This window comes from Hyperolius riggenbachi, chromosome 10, assembly GCF_040937935.1.
Source record: "Hyperolius riggenbachi isolate aHypRig1 chromosome 10, aHypRig1.pri, whole genome shotgun sequence".
Classification (NCBI taxonomy): Eukaryota; Metazoa; Chordata; class Amphibia; order Anura; family Hyperoliidae; genus Hyperolius; species Hyperolius riggenbachi.
The window spans coordinates 183,280,781-183,297,505 of NC_090655.1; the positions used below are offsets into that span (position 1 = coordinate 183,280,781).

Sequence of the window (16,725 nt, forward strand, 5' to 3'; positions counted from 1 at the left end):
AATGTGGGACAGAAAATCGTAACGTGGGCAGAGTTCACCAGAAAATCGTAATGTGGGCAGCGTTCACCAGAAAATTGTAACATGGACAGCATTCACCAGACAATCGTAACATGGGCAGTGTTCACCAGAAAATTGTAATGTGGGCCAGAAAATCGTAATGTGGGCAGAGTTCACCAGAAAATCGCAATGTGGGCAGCAGTCACCAGAAAATCGCAATGTGGGCATCAGTCACCAGAAAATCCTAATGTGGGCAGCAGTCAGTCACCAGAATATCCTAATGTGGGCAGCACACACCAGAAAATCCTAATGTGGGCAGCAGTCACCAGAAAATCCTTATGTGGGCAGCAGTCACCAGAAAATCCTTATGTGGGCAGCAGTCACCAGAAAATCCTTATGTGGGCAGCAGTCACCAGAAAATCGCAATTTGGGCAGCAGTCACCAGAAAATCGCAATGTGGGCAGCAGTCACCAGAAAATCCTAATGTGGGCAGCATACACCAGAAAATCGTAATGTGGGCAGCAGACACCAGAAAATCGCAATGTGGGCAGCAGACACCTGAAAATCGCAATGTGGGCAGCAGACACCTGAAAATCGTAATGTGGGCAGCAGACACCTGAAAATCGTAATGTGGGCAGCAGATACCTGAAAATCGTAATGTGGGCAGCAGACACCTGAAAATCGTAATGTGTGCAGCAGTGACCAGAAAATCGCAATGTGGGCAGCAGTGACCAGAAAATCGTAATGTGGGCAGCAGTGACCAGAAAATCGTAATGTGGGCAGCAGACACCTGAAAATCGCAATGTGGGCAGCAGACACCAGAAAATCGTAATGTGGGCAGCAGACACCAGAAAATCGCAATGTGGGCAGCAGACACCAGAAAATCATAATGTGGGCAGCAGACACCTGAAAATCGTAATGTGGGCAGCAGGCACCAGAAAATCATAATATGGGCAGCAGACACCTGAAAATCGTAATGTGGGCAGCAGACACCAGAAAATCGCAATGTGGGCAGCAGTGACCACAAAATCGCAATGAGGGCAGCAGTGACCAGAAAATCGTAATGTGGGCAGCAGACACCTGAAAATCGTAATGTGGGCAGCAGACACCTGAAAATCGCAATGTGGGCAGCAGACACCAGAAAATATCAATGTGGGCAGCAGTGACCAGAAAATCGTAATGTGGGCAGCAGACACCAGAAAATCGTAATGTGGGCAGCAGACACCAGAAAATCGCAATGTGGGCAGCAGACACCAGAAAATCGCAATGTGGGCAGCAGTGACCAGAAAATCGCAATGAGGGCAGCAGTGACCAGAAAATCGTAATGTGGGCAGCAGACACCTGAAATTCGTAATGTGGGCAGCAGAAACCAGAAAATCATAATGTGTGCAGCAGACACCTGAAAATCACAATGTAGGCAGCAGTCACCAGAAAATCGCAATGTGGGCAGCAGACACCAGAAAATCGTAATGTGGGCAGCAGACACCAGAAAATCGCAATGAGGGCAGCAGTGACCAGAAAATCGTAATGTGGGCAGCAGACACCTGAAAATCGCCATGTGGGCAGCAGACACCTGAAAATCGTAATGTGGGCAGCAGACACCAGAAAATCATAATGTGTGCAGCAGACACCTGAAAATCACAATGTAGGCAGCAGTGACCAGAAAATCGCAATGAGGGCAGCAGACACCAGAAAATCGTAATGTGGGCAGCAGACACCAGAAAATCATAATGTAGGCAGCAGACACTAGAAAAAAAATGCACCTGTGAAAAAAAAACAATTCACTTACCTGACAGAAGTCTTCTCCTCTCCCGGCATCTGGCTCGCAGCTCCCCGAGTCCTCCTGCAGCACATCTCCCGCGCTGACAGGCAGAGTGCAGGGCTACGGCAAGATGGCTGCCGAAGCCCTTTACTAGAGACACAAATAGTCTCCAGTGAAGGGCTTCTTCGGCGGCCATCTTGCCGTAGCCCTGCTCTGCCTGCCGGAGACTATGCAGGCTGCTGGAGCGGGGCTGCGGGGAATGAACTGGCGCAGCGTCTATTAGACGCTGCGGCCAGTTGAGCACCTTGCTGGGGGGTCCAGAGCAGCGCTCCCCCCACGCACAGTGAGCGGGCCCCAGAGCAGCCCCGGGCCCCCCTGCGGCTGAGGGGGTCGCATCCCCGGTAGGTACGCCGGTGGTCCCATTTACCAAGATTGTCTGCAATGTCGGCCAGTCCCTTCTATCAAGACCCATAAAGGTCCTGGCTCTAACTGCGGGAAGAAATCCCAGATTATCAAAAATTGGGGTTAAAGGACTTGGTATAGATGATAAGAGGGGTGGAGAAGCCTGGACGGTCAATAGGCCATCCCAGCTTTGTAATACATTTTTCACCAATAAGGGAATACAATCTAGAGACCTCCTAAGACACACAGGGATCCAAGGCAGGGCCCTAACATCTAAATCCATAATCTGCGATTCTAATTCTACCCATTGTTTCCTCTCGCTACCGTGGCACCAATGTGCTATATGGGATAATGCAATTGCCCTATGATACCGTTCCATGTCCGGTAGGCCCACCCCTCCTTCTTGTCTACCTTTTGACAGCAAGATGTATCGGAGGCGAACCTTGGCACTCCAGCTGTGGTGGAACTACAAGTCCCATGAGGCATTGCAATACTTTAACAGCTCTAAGCATAACTCGGGGAGGCAGAGGCATGATGGGATTTGTAGTTTTGTCACAGCTGGAGTGCCAAGGTTAGCCATCACTGTCCTAGATGGAAAAGGCCATCAAAGATCCTAAACCAAGGCAATTCCAGAGCAAAAAATCTAGACTCTGTGCCAAAGCCACAATTTATTTATAGTCATTTATTGTATAGTGTCATTTATTTATATTATTTACTGTAGTATCTTTGACCTTTTGCATCTAGGATGGAGGTTATTAGATGCTTATCTGTTATCATAACTAATTTCTGTGTCCAGATCAAAAGCTTAAAATGCCCCATGCTCTTATATTTCTCCTTTTAGATTCTTCTGGTAGACTTGCTTCTTATTTGGCCTGTGTGCAGACTATGGGAAATGTCAAAATGTTAGGGTGAGCGTATCCATCTTTCATTTCTAACTAACATTATTTTTATATGTTTCTTTTCAAAGTTTTGGTCGCAGAAGTCATAAAATATTTCATTCCCAAGATCGTGGAAATGCACAACTATGTTCCAGCGAACTCAGCCCAACAGAAGTTATGCAACTGGGGAACTTTAAATCGGTAATTCCTTTCTTGTGTGCATTACAGTAAATATTGTTCTTAACAGGATTTGAAGCAAACAGTAGACATTATTTTACTTAAAGGGGAACTCCAGTGAAAATAATGTAATAAAAAAGTGCTTCATTTTTACAATAATTATGTATAAATGATGTAGTCAGTGTTTGCCCATTGTAAACTCTTTTAAATCCCTGATTTACATTCTGACATTTATTACATGATGACATTTTTACTGTTGGCAGGTGATGTAGCTGCTGCATGCTTTTTTTTGGCAGTTGGAAACAGCTGTAAACAGCTATTTCCCACAATACAACAAGGTTTACAGACAGGAAACGGCTAGGAGTACCATGGTGCTCAGAGTTTCTTGTGGGATGGGTTTCACTACAATATCAGTCATACAGCGCCCCCTGATGGCCTGTTTGTGAAAAGGAATAGATTTCTCATGTAAAAGGGGGTATCAGCTACTGATTGGGATAAAGTTCAATTGGTCAGAGTTTCTCTTTAAGAAGAGACATCTACTTATTAGTGGACAGAGGCTTAAGTGAATCCTTCACTATATTACCCCCCAGTAAGTGCAAAATAAGTGATGTACGTACACCACTAATGTTATTAAGGGTGATGCAGACATAGCTGAAAATCCAAAAGTTATATTGAGGGCAATCCCTTACCCTCAGACCACTAATACACTTTAGTAAAAGCAATGGTCAACTGAGCACAGCTACTTTCACGTACCTTCTGACACTGTGGCACACCTCCTATAGTGCACAATGGGAGGGGAAGTATCCCATACTGTCCAGCTGCCTGAACCATGGCTGATGCCTTAGGACAGAGGAAGGCAAACAGCCATAGTCACATGACATCAGCTCTTTCTTGTTTTTAGAGGCCTATTCATGAAGAGTTACTGTACTGAAATGTCTGTTGATTTTTTTTCACTGCAGTTTACGGCATTTCTTTGGGCAATTTTTGGTCTTTTCAGAAAGATCTAAAGATTGGCCTGTGTAATGCATTTGGGTGCAAAGGAGCTGATCACACTATGCAGCATCATGTGACGCAGGGTATCTCATAATGCGCTTCACGAATACTAAGGGTTTCCAGCAAGAATAAGAGCAATGAGACTAAAAGTAGCTCCTGATCATGGCTCCCAATCTCCTGGTTTACAGCTGCACCATAATATGGGCAGATAATATGTGAATAACTTAAAGAACAAGTGACACCCATGCTAACCTAGAAATAAAAAACACATATATAAGTAGATAAATACTACTTCTACTTACATAACAGATGTATTGTGATATCCACGTAATGATTCCTGTGAATTTTATAAAGGAAAAGCAGAAAATCCTATTCTAGGCAGTGGCCATTTTACCAAGCTAATGCTGACATCATATCCTCCCTGACTCTTGTTTTCCCCCCTCCCTTCTCTTGCTCATTGTGTATTCATTAGCTACCCTCCTCCCAGAGTCTTCAGACACTCCCACTGAGGTGTATACTAGGAACTGCACTGCCTTTTTTTTTTTCCTCCTCCAATCGCTGAGTCACCTGAGCCTTGCTTGTAAACACAAGTGAGTAGAGTTTCAGATAAGAAGCTAGGCAGGGAAATAAATGGAAGATGAGAAATATATTATAGATAAAAAGAACCCCCAGCATTCAACCGTTTGGCACTGACTACTAAAGGGCCAGTGCTCCTAAAGTATGTGATAACTCCAAACCATAACAGCAGAAACCGTTTTGCAAGTTTTGAATGCAGGATTAGCATCTTTATTACTTAATACACTCAGACCAGTTGCTGTTGAAATTTAATTTTCATGGTGACAATACCGCTTTAAAGACGAGGTCCAAAGTGTGGTAGGTAAAGGACTACCAGGAGAGGTCAAAGGAGGAAGTAAGCAAAAGAAGTAGAGTGCTAGTAGGGCAGTTAATATCTTTGGGTATATTGAAGTTCTCAGTAATTAGCAAAAGTATGTCACTGGAGAGGCCTTGGAGAAGCTATGATGAGAAGTAGTCTATAAAAGGTACTATTGAGGCTGGTCCAGGAGGATGACAGGTGACTACAATCTGGAAGTGGCCAGGAGAATAGACACAGACAATGTAAACCTCAGAAGATGAAAAAGAAGGGGAAAGCATAGGGATGTGTGCCTTAAATGAATGGTGTTGCTTCCACAAAACAGCATGAATACAAATCCCTTCATGCTATGGGAACTGAGTTTCTTTTTTTTTTTGAATTGCTGAGTTATTGCATGAAGCAGAGCAGATGTTATCAAATATGTGGCTAATGTGGTTGGTATCTGTATACAACCATATAAGCACCTAACAAGGAAAAAAAAAACCTAAAATAAGACAATCAAGTAGTATCACAGTACAGTTACAGTAAATCAGGAACAGCATAAAAAAGCCAATCGGACAACTGTTTCTATCATTGTTCCTAATTGATTGTGCCCATCAGATCAGAATTTCTGTTTGCTCAAACGATTTTTCGCTAGAAATTGGATCGTTAGTGGCCACCTTAAGAGTTCTAAAAACTAGACTAGTGATTCATGTTGGCAGCAATTACATGGCTTGCATGTTGCATGCTTGCTATCTTTTTACAATTTTTTTCCAGTGTGCTGGGGGGTCGTGGGTGATTGGGATGTGCGGTGGTGGCAGGGATGTGGAAGGTCTTTACCTCCTTGCACTAGAGCGAGGAGTAGAGCCGCCCTTGGGGGCAGGGCCTGCACTAGCTCAGCGCTGTAGTTCCACCCCCTTGCACTTGATATTACACGGTGCTGCATTGTGCTGGATAGTATCAGCACATCAACAGCACCATCTAGCAAGTTAGCAACAGCCAGTTTTTAGGAGAAAAAGGGTAAAAGTGTAACTAAAGTAGAAAAAACAGAGTCTATCATGACAGTTTGTGTCTTTGTGATACAAGACTGGGGGGAGGTGGGAGTCTCTGGGTTCAATACCTGATCTAATCCAGGTAGGTGATTGCTCCCCCTTCTTGGAACTGCAGACGTTGTTTGTTTATTTTTTCAAATTTCAGCTGAAGCTTTGGCAATGTCTATCTGCATTGCAGTTGCCTGCCCCCAGCCGGGCAGCTGTGACCTAACTGGTAGCTGTAGAGGCCAGGAAGGTTTCCAAAGAGCTTCGTCAGACGTCAGAAACAAGACTGCAACTGCGTTCTCAAGGAGGGGGGCAGAATGTCACCTGAGTCCCGATTAACCTGGATTAGGTTTTAGTTAACGCTTAGATAACCCCCCCCCACCCCCCGATCTTGCAGCCATAAGCCAGAGCCTGTTACGACACGCTCTGTCTCTTTATACCAGAGGTACTTTTTTTACAGTACTACAAGGTGACATTTGAGGTTACTAACCTACAGATATAAACATTCCCTCACATCCATATAATAAATATATATATAATTTTTCATGCTTTACAGCAGAATCAAGAGGAAAGCATTTTAGTATTAGATCAAAACTATGAGCCATATCCTATTAAATTTCCTTCTGAGATACCTCCTAGAAGATTTTTCATCTTGTCTAAAAAATAACTTGGCAGCACTTATCATTTTAAAAAGTTCTAAAAAAAGAAGGTACAGTAAAACCCCCGTTATCCAGAACTTAATTACGGTAACCATAATTCTCAAGCAACCAGAAAAAAAAATCCTGGCCTTGCAGGATGCATAAATCTACATTTATGCCTCTTTATACAGCGCCACAGAATATGTTGGCGCTTTATAAATCAATAGTAATAATACAGTAATAAACCTCTGTTGCATTTATTCAAGTCTGTCCTTTGTCTCAATTTGTTTTTAATTACTGTATTTCAACATTAATACAGAGTTTATGGTAAGTAAGTATACAGTGTAGGCTATAGTACTGTTTTTCTTAAGCTGGGCCAATTTTTAACATCGACTCTATAGCAACCAAAAACTTATCCAGCATCAGCCAATCACCATCGCTGCCAGATAACGGGGATATATCCAGGGCTGTGGAGTCGGTACAAAAAACTTCCAACTCCTCAGTTTATGAAATCACGACTCCAACTCCGACTCCGAGTACCCAAAATGGCTCTCACTCTCCGACTCCTTAGTCTAATACTTAACAGGGATGTTGATTTTGTACAATAATCAGCCGACTCCCGACTCCGACTCCTCAGTTTATGAAATCAACAACTCCGACTCCGGGTGCCCAAAATTGCCCCGACTCCTCGACTCCAACTCTGACTCCACAGCCCTGGATATTACTGTAAATTGTCATATCAAACTTATTTTGAGTAATTGATTTCTTGGTGGGAGCCTTAAAAGTATTTTATTGATAAGGTTTGAAAATATCTCCTTGGAGAAAAAGTTAATAGGATATGGCCCTATGTGTACTCACATACCTTTCTTCCCAGCCAAAATGGATATACAGGATCTTCTCAAAAAATTAGCATATTGTGATAAAGTTCATTCTTTTCTGTAATGTAGTGTTAAACATTAGACTTTCATATATTTTAGATTCAAATACACACAACTGAAGTAGTTCAAGCCTTTTATTGTTTTAATATTGATCATTTTCTCATACAGCTCATGAAAACCCAAATTTTCTATCTCAAAAAATTAGCATATTTCATCCGACCAATAAAAGAAAAGTGTTTTTAAAACAAAAAAAATCAACCTTCAAATAATTATGTCCAGTTATGCACTCAATACTTGGTCGGGAATCCTTTTGCAGAAATGACTGCTTCAATGCGGCGTGGCATGGAGGCAATCAGCCTGTGGCACTGCTCAGGTGTTATGGAGGCCCAGGATGCTTCAATAGCAGCCTTAAGCTCATCCAGAGTGTTGGGTCTTGCGTCTCTCAACTTTCTCTTCACAATATCCCACAGATTCTCTATGAGGTTCAGGTCAGGAGAGTTGGCAGGCCAATTGAGCACAGTAATACCATGGTCAGTAAACCATTTACCAGTGGTTTAGGCACTGTGAGCAGGTGCCAGGTCATGCTGAAAAATGAAATCTTCATCTCCATAAAGCTTTTCAGCAGATGGAAGCATGAAGTGCTCCAAAATCTCCTGATAGCTAGCTGCATTGACCCTGCCCTTGATAAAACACAGTGGACCAACACCAGCAGCTGACATGGCACCCCAGACCATCACTGACTGTGGGTACTTGACACTGGACATCAGGCATTTTGGCATTTCCCTCTCCCCAGTCTTCCTCCAGACTCTGGCACCTTGATTTCCGAATGACATGTAAAAGTTGCTTTCATCCGAAAAAAGTACTTTGGACCACTGAGCAACAGTCCAGTGCTGGTTCTCTGTAGCCCAGGTCAGGCGCTTCTGCCGCTGTTTCTGGTTTAAAAGTGGGTTCACGCTTCCATCTGCTGAAAAGCTTTATGGAGATAAAGATTTCATTTTTCAGCATGACCTGGCACCTGCTCACAGTGCCAAAACCACTGGTAAATGGTTTACTGACCATGGTATTACTGTGCTCAATTGGCCTGCCAACTTTCCTGACCTGAACCCCATAGAGAATATGTGGGATATTGTGAAGAGAAAGTTGAGAGACGCAAGACCCAACACTCTGGATGAGCTTAAGGCCGCTATCGAAGCATCCTGGGCCTCCATAACACCTGAGCAGTGCCACAGGCTGATTGCCTCCATGCCACGCCGCATTGAAGCAGTCATTTCTGCAAAAGGATTCCCGACCAAGTATTGAGTGCATAACTGAACATAATTATTTGAAGGGTGACTTTTTTTGTTTTAAAAACACTTTTCTTTTATTGGTCGGATATAATATGCTAATTTTTTGAGATAGGAAATTTGGGTTTTCATGAGCTGTATGCCAAAATGATCAATATTAAAACAATAAAAGGCTTGAACTACTTCAGTTGTGTGTATTTGAATCTAAAATATATGAAAATCTAATGTTTATCAGTACATTACAGAAAATAATGAACTTTATCACAATATGCTAATTTTTTGAGAAGATCCTGTATAACCATTCTCCGCTTACATCAGTATATTAAAAAGAAGTGAGCATAATGAGAAAAAAAAGTTTTTTTCAGTGTGATTACTCTACTAAGAAAGTAACTTATGAGGAGATGTATTTGCTAGGGTATTATTTTTAAAACACATACATGAATTATAACTGTAGTGGAGGTAAAATTAAATTACAAATTACAAATGAATCACCAGATGAGGGTCCGTTGAACTTTATTATGCTAAGGACTGAAGACTGTTACTTAAAATAGACAGTTATAATACAGAGCCTCTGTATATATTTCATTTTATATTGTGATTGTTTTGTGCCACTGGTTTTTTAAACTTCAAGGAGAAGAAAAAGAATGTACGGTAAATAAGGATTCCCAGAGGTCCAAGGAAACGAAAGTAACAAAGGCTGGCTAATTGCACAGAGAAAAACATATTTAAGCACAATTGAATGAGATACAATTAAGATATTGGATTATTGTTACAATAATGTAATTTAAAAATAAATGCTATTCTTCATCTTATCTCCCTCTACTTATATTAGCTACATGACGCCATAAGGGATTAAACAAAATACAGTGGTGTATAAGCAACATGAATAAATTAAATATGTTTACTACCCATTTACAAAGAGTTAACAACATACATTTCAGAATTTGTAAACCTAAAACTAAACCAGATAATTTCTGAAGGCAATCTGGGTGATTTGTGTAAATTATAAGTATTGCCTTTAGAAGTAAACTCTTTAAACGGAAAAATCTTTAGTGTAGCTTAGCTTACTGCAGTTGTGCATTACTCCATACAGATATTGGACCTATAGTGCCTGTTATTTCCAGTTAGGAGACATAAGGTCTTGCAAATAATGACACCTACTATCTGTGAACTACAAAGTCTCTCTTCCTCATACAAACACATTGTTCATCTGAAAGACTGATGTTCTGGGTAGTCAGACATCTGTTCTTCCTAATTAGTGTATAAAATGGGAACACCTGTTTGACTTGCCCAGCATCTTAGGGGTACTTAAGATGATGATAACCACTGTAGGGGGTATTCGGTCAACTCAGTCATCAGTAAAGGGGCACACACTATAACAATGTTGAGAAACACTGGTCTAGAAGGTGGATAATACAAAGAGGGCGTTACTACAAATGCAATCACCAATGGAGCAAGTGGAGAAAACCTATTTCCACTTGGGCAATCTGACCTCACCATTGGTGGAGTTGCTCTTGCGTGAAAAACAGGGTCACTGACTAAGCTCTGCTGGCCATACACTGGCCCGATTTGCGCCCGTTTCGACAGCAGATTCGATCACTGGGATCGAATCTGCTGCCAATCGTTCACGCTACACGTCGAATTTCGATCCATTTCGTCCGATCCCGTCCATCGCGCCGTGTGGAAAATAACCGTCGATCGCCCGCGGGTAAAGAGCGCATCGCTAGCGGCGTTCGAGTGCCCGACGACCGTTGCAATAGAGCCTGCATACATTACCTGCTCCGCCGGCGCGACTCCAGTCTCCCAGTGTTCCAACTAACTAGCATACATTGACAGAATAGCATACATTTAAAGTGATATACCCCTTGTTAGTAAAATCAGTGTCCCCTTGCCCGCTCGCTTCGCTCGCTGGGCTGCGGGCTCGGTCCTCGCTTCGCTCGGACAACTTTTTATTCTAACTCTATGTCCACTTGGATAGTGGAGATTGCACATCAGCACACAGGCATCTAACTGGGGTTGAAAAGGTTAATGCTGCTGATGGGTATTTTGGGGTTAATGTATCCCCTGCATGACTTTGCACATGCTCAGTAGCATATGTATGCTATTCTGTCGGGTATGCAAAAATGTTGGAACACCGGTCACCGCTGCTCTGTCTGCGCTTTGGTCTCCAGGTCCGGCATGCCTCACTTCTTCTAGCCCGGCAGGAAGTTTAAACAGTAGAGCGCCCTCTACTGTTTAAACTTCCTGCCAGGCTAGAAGAAGTGAGGCATGCCGGACCTGGAGACCAGAGCGCAGACAGAGCAGCGGTGACTGGGGGACTGGAGTCGCGCCGGCGGAGCAGGTAATGTATGCGGGCGGGCGGGGGCGGCAGCAGCAGCACCACCACAACAGATTGTGAACGGTTTCAGGCTGAAATCGGTTCACAATCTGTTTGCAGTAAAGGTGGCCTTACGATCCCTCTCTGATCAGATTCGATGAGAGAGGGATCTATCTGTTGGTCGAATCTGATGGCAAATCGACCAGTGTATGGCCACCTCCCTTCAAAGATGGGTGCACAGTAAATGGGGTGGAGGAAACGGGTGCTCGAATGTGATACAATACATTAAAATCAATAAAACTGTAAACATGTAGGTGACATCTCAAGCAGTTGACAGAATGTTTCAAGAAAATGAAGTTTATTCCCACTATGGCAATGCATTTCATGAGACACACCAATTTCCTGAGGCCACTTCAGTGCCAGCTAAAGAAAACAGCTGAACTTTAAGTGCATCAAAGCTCAACTGTTTTTTTTTTTTTTTTTTTTGTGAATTTTCAACTGTTTTTAATTTTTGTGAACATTACATTGTGTCAACTGATAGGATAATGTCGGGGAATGATCTATAATAAATAAACTGATTCAGTCTCATCTCTTTCAAAGCAATGTGCCTAAAACACTACCCCTGTCACCAAGAAGTAGCAACATAAAAATATCAACACATAACACAAAATATGGAGTGTATAAAAACAGATGTCGTTTTATTAATTTTTTTGTGTACTTGTCCTGTGAAGAATTATTAGAATAGCAAAGTCTTGAATTGTAAACCAGTTTTAAACTTCTTGCAATTTGTCAAATAATTGTGTTTACGTCTGTGCATCTGTTTATGTTTTCCATATGCATCAATCTCTGTTTGTGTTAATTTGCCCTTTAAAGCAAAGATACTCAAGCATTTACAGGCTTGTTACAAGCAATGCTGGTAATTACTCTTTTCTTGTTAACATACAGCAAAGTATTCTTCAAGCTGAACTTCCACGTCTCAGATGACGTCATCCGCAAGCTGATTACCAATTCTCCTGGAGTGATTGAGCCAGTCCTGTACACTCTGCGACAGAAGATCAATGAAAGACTGCAAGATAGGAGCCAGAGAGAGAGGCTGGCACAGCAAATGAAGGTTTCCTGATTAATTAGCTACTTGGATTTGTGTGACAATTGGCTCTTTACAAATATTGACCAAACCTAGTGACAAAGACACTACTTTGAAAATACATATAATTTGTGCTGCATTACTGTTTTAGTCAGTGGCTTAGCTAAGGAGCTGTGGGCCCCGATGCAAGTTTTACAATGGGGCCCGCCAAGCACTCTGTACATAACAATTGATTATTATGAGCACAGGACCAATAGAGAACTAATACTGTAGTTGAGGGAGGGCCTCTCTGGGCCAAGGGCCCCGATGCGGTCGCTACCTCTGCACCCCCTATTGCTACGCCCCTGGTTTTAGTGCCGTGTTAAGTAATGTTTTATTGTGAACATTGCTGACTTTCCCACTGCAGTTCTGCCCTGCTGTTCGATGCCTTGTCTCACAGCAGTATGTTTGTTTGTTTAAAATACTGCCCCATTCACTGTCAGAGTCAGTTTCCCACCAGTTAGAAGATTGGTGGCCACACATTGCAATACAACAGATACCACAAACCACTAGCATGAATGATATCTTAAAGTGAACCGAGCACCATTTGTAGCACCCAGGGTATCTCAATAGCACATAAAAAATGCATGCCAACAATATGTCTCATTATTTAAAAAACCTTTAATTTTACCTTTTATTCTTACATTTAAAGTTTAGCACAGGTTTATTAGCCCCTAGGTTCTCAACGTGTGGTACGCGTACCCCAGGGGGTACTCCTGATGGTTGCAGGGGGTACTCGGGCTTGATATACATAACCAAGAATAACAAATTTAGAGTTTTAGAAAATGATAAATCTTATTTCAACAACACCAACTTAGTATTTGAGCTAATTAAAAGCAATAGTAAATGCTTGGAAATTGTTTATAACCAATTATCATGTATTATGATTAAATATATATTTGTAAAGGGGTACTTGTGATAATGTTTACTGTGCTAGGGGGTACTTGGTGAGTACAGGGCTTTAAAAGGGGTACATATCAGTAAAATGTTGAGAACACTGTATTAGCCTACTTCAGCAGGCCTGCCCGTCTGGCCTGCCCGCAGAGATTTCAGACAGCTAAGGACTTAAAGAGGAACTGTCACAAAAATCTTAAAATTTAAAACACATGCAAATAAGAAGTACATTTTTCCCAGAGTAAAATGAGCCATACATTACTTCTCTCCTATGTTCCTGTCACTCACAGTAGGTAGTAGAAATCTGACATTACTGACAGGTGTTGGGCTAGCTAGTCCATCTCTCCATAGGGGATTCTCAGCATGGCCTTTATTCTTTATAAAGACATTCCCTGAAAAAGATTTATACAAAGATGCTGACCAGCCTCCCTGCTCACTGTACACTATTTTGGCAGTTGGACAGAGCAACTGCCGTTCACTAAGTGCTTTTAAAAATAAAGAAAACCCTGAGAACCCCCCTATGAGAAGATGGGCTAGTCCAAAATCTGTCGGTAATGTCAGATTTCTATTTCTTATTGTAAGTGACAGGAACATGGGAGAAAAGTAATTTATGGCCCATTTTACTCTGGGAGAAATGTACTTCTTATTTGTATGTGTTTTAAATTTTAAGATTTTCCTCTTTAAAGGGAACCAGAGAGGAACGGGGGGTGAAAAAAGAAACAGATTTTATACATACCGGGGGCTTCTTCCAGCCCCATAAGCCTGAATCGCTCCCACGCCGCCATCCTCAGCTTCCTGGATCCGCCGGTACCGGACCCGTCACTTCCGGCGGACGCGGCCAATTGTCCGCATCACAGGGGCTCCCTCCATACATGTACGCATGCGGCTGCGCAGTTAACAGCCACATGCGTATCTGTATGGGGAGAGCACCCTGTGATGCGGAGAATTGGCTGCGTCCGCCGGCCGACTTGCCGACTCGCGGCAATGACGGGACCCGGTGGCGGCTGATGCAGGCAGCGGAGGAGTGCGACGTGGGAGCGATCCGTGCGTATGGGGCTGGAGGAAGCCCCAGGTATGTATATTGCATCCTCTCTGGTTCCCTTTAAGTAATTGTTTTAGTGCACTCAGTAGCAAGAAGTAAACAATAGCTTTTCATCAACAGACGTGGCGGGTAATTAGGACAACTTCTTCAAAGAGCTTATCTAGAGGGAATGTGTGAAGATAGCATCTGCGATAGCAACTGCAAATAAGGAAGGGGAGGGGGGACATGGCAGCTCCTATAGCTATTACAAGCCAGTTTCAGGCCTGGCAGGATATCAGCTCGCAGATCAGCTACTATGCCCCAATCTAACACCACCTTCTTCACCTTATGTGGTGCATTCCTGCTTGAATGGGAGGTAGTGAAACAACACCTTCCGGACTTCAGTTACACCCAGGCCTTGTAGGTGCAAGGTATAGATGCTGAACATAGAGTGAGCTAGATAACTCACCAGACCCAAACAAGAGACAAAGAGCAAGTCCAGTAACAATCCAAGTTCATACACGTAAGATCAGAGATATTAAGGTACACAGTGTGCAGGCAATAGCAAAGTCAGGCAATCCAAGGTCGGTCCAGGCAGAGATCAAAGAGTAGTAAAATTCCAGGCAAAGGTTCAGTACAGGCGGCAATCAGAGAGTAATCGGTTTCCAGGCAAAGGTCAATACAGGCAGCAATCAGAGAGAATAGTCGGTTTTCAGGCAAGGTCGATACACAAATAATCCAATATAACAATAACTCACCCAGCAGTGAGCAAACAGCCAAAGCTATCACGGGCAACATCAAAGTGTCACAGCAGGCTTTAAATACAAGCATGCAACCAATCAATGGCCTGCCACACATCACAGCAACCAATCATACACAGAGCAGCCCTGCCTGAGTGTCAGTTCACAACTGATCAGCTGACACAAGTTAACAACCAGCTCGAGTGTCAGCTGACAACCTGATCAGCTGACACGATGTTTACAACCTGCTTAAGTGTCAGCTGACTAGACATGTCAGCTGAGGCTAACTCTCCGATGTCTGAGAGCATAGGGCGTACGCTTGCCAGAATGCCCCCGCCCTGCAGTACTGCCAGAAGATGTGTGCGCATCCTGGTTGCTAGGGACACGCACACACGAAGTAACCATTGGGTCAGAAGAGAAAGAAGCCGATGGGGCCTCCGCGGTGATAGATGCATAAGTTGTTGACAGCCAGAAGAATTTCCAGGAAAAGAAATGGTGCTTAGTTCCCTTTAAAAGTGAACCGAGCACCATTTTTAGCACCCAGGCCATCTTAATAGCACATTAAATATGCTTGCCAACAATGTGCCTCTCCCCGCCCCTCTCACTCTTCTCTCACTGAGAGGGGTGGGGAAAGGCGGAAATCCTCAGAGATTGATGCGACTGGAGGCAGAGCTACAGCGCAAAGCTTTGCCTCCCCCGGGCAGCAAAATCTGTGGCCTGAAAAGCTGTAGAATTTTGCCCCGGGATTTGGGGGGGATAAAGACCTCATTCTGCTGCGGAACGTGGCGAATCATCTTTCAGGCTGAAGAGGATCCTGAAATAAAAAGAGGTAGACTCTCTTTAAAGTGGACCCGAGATAAACTTTTACTCATTGCATAATTGTGTTCCTTTCATATAGTTTATAGGGCATTCCTCAAACCAAATACTTTTTTTGTTTTGTTTTAATACTCTAATTCCCTATAAACTAAACAAGCCTCGCCCACAGTTCCTTTTGTGCCTTGGCACTGTAGCAAGGGCTGCTGGGAGCTCAGTCTGGGCAGGAGGAGGAAGAGGTCACTAGCCATTGATTTCAGAGGCAGAGGGGAGGAGGGAGGAGGAGAGGGGACTGAATTTACACACAGACAAGCTGATAGCATCTCCAGCCCTGAGCCTGTGACAATGTGATAAACAGAACATGGCTGCCCTCATTGTACCTCGGGCCACTTCTTTTCTCAATCTACACCCGTGGCCTGGGACAACTAATTAACTCTTTTGGCTTCCAGTATCACCTCTATGCGGATGACACCCAAATCTATCTCTCAGCTCCTGACCTGTCCTTACTACTATCCAGAGTCCCCGACTGTCTACGTGCCGTTTCTGCATTCATGTCCTCCCGCTTCCTCAAACTCAACATGACTAAAACGGAAATTGTAATTTTTTTTTGTAATTTTTCCACCATCGCTATCTACACTCCCACCAATTGCAACCATAACGGTAGACAACACCCCAATAACCTCAACCACTAAGGCCCGCTGCTTGGGGGTTATACTTGACTCAGAGCTCTCCTTTAAACCTCACATTGCCTCATTAACCACCACCTGCTATTTCCAGCTCAAAAATATATTCCGTATCCGTCCCTTCCTCACACAAGAAGCCACCAAAATGCTTGTTCATGCCTTAATCGTCTCCCGCCTAGACTACTGCAACACTCTGCTCTGTGGCCTACCAAAAAACAGGCTAGCACCTCTCCAATCCC

The 16,725-nt window shown here is 43.4% G+C and overlaps 1 protein-coding gene across 1 annotated transcript in view; it reads left to right on the top strand.

The window, feature by feature from the left end:
- LOC137534035 (sperm flagellar protein 1-like) overlaps positions 1-16,725 on the top strand; it is a 173,380-nt gene that overhangs the window by 10,521 nt on the left and 146,134 nt on the right. Inside the window, exons 2-3 of the mRNA XM_068255360.1 lie at positions 3,129-3,240; positions 12,158-12,323. Of these exons, the coding sequence (XP_068111461.1) occupies positions 3,129-3,240; positions 12,158-12,323 (278 nt within the window). The remainder of the gene's footprint in view (positions 1-3,128; positions 3,241-12,157; positions 12,324-16,725) is intronic.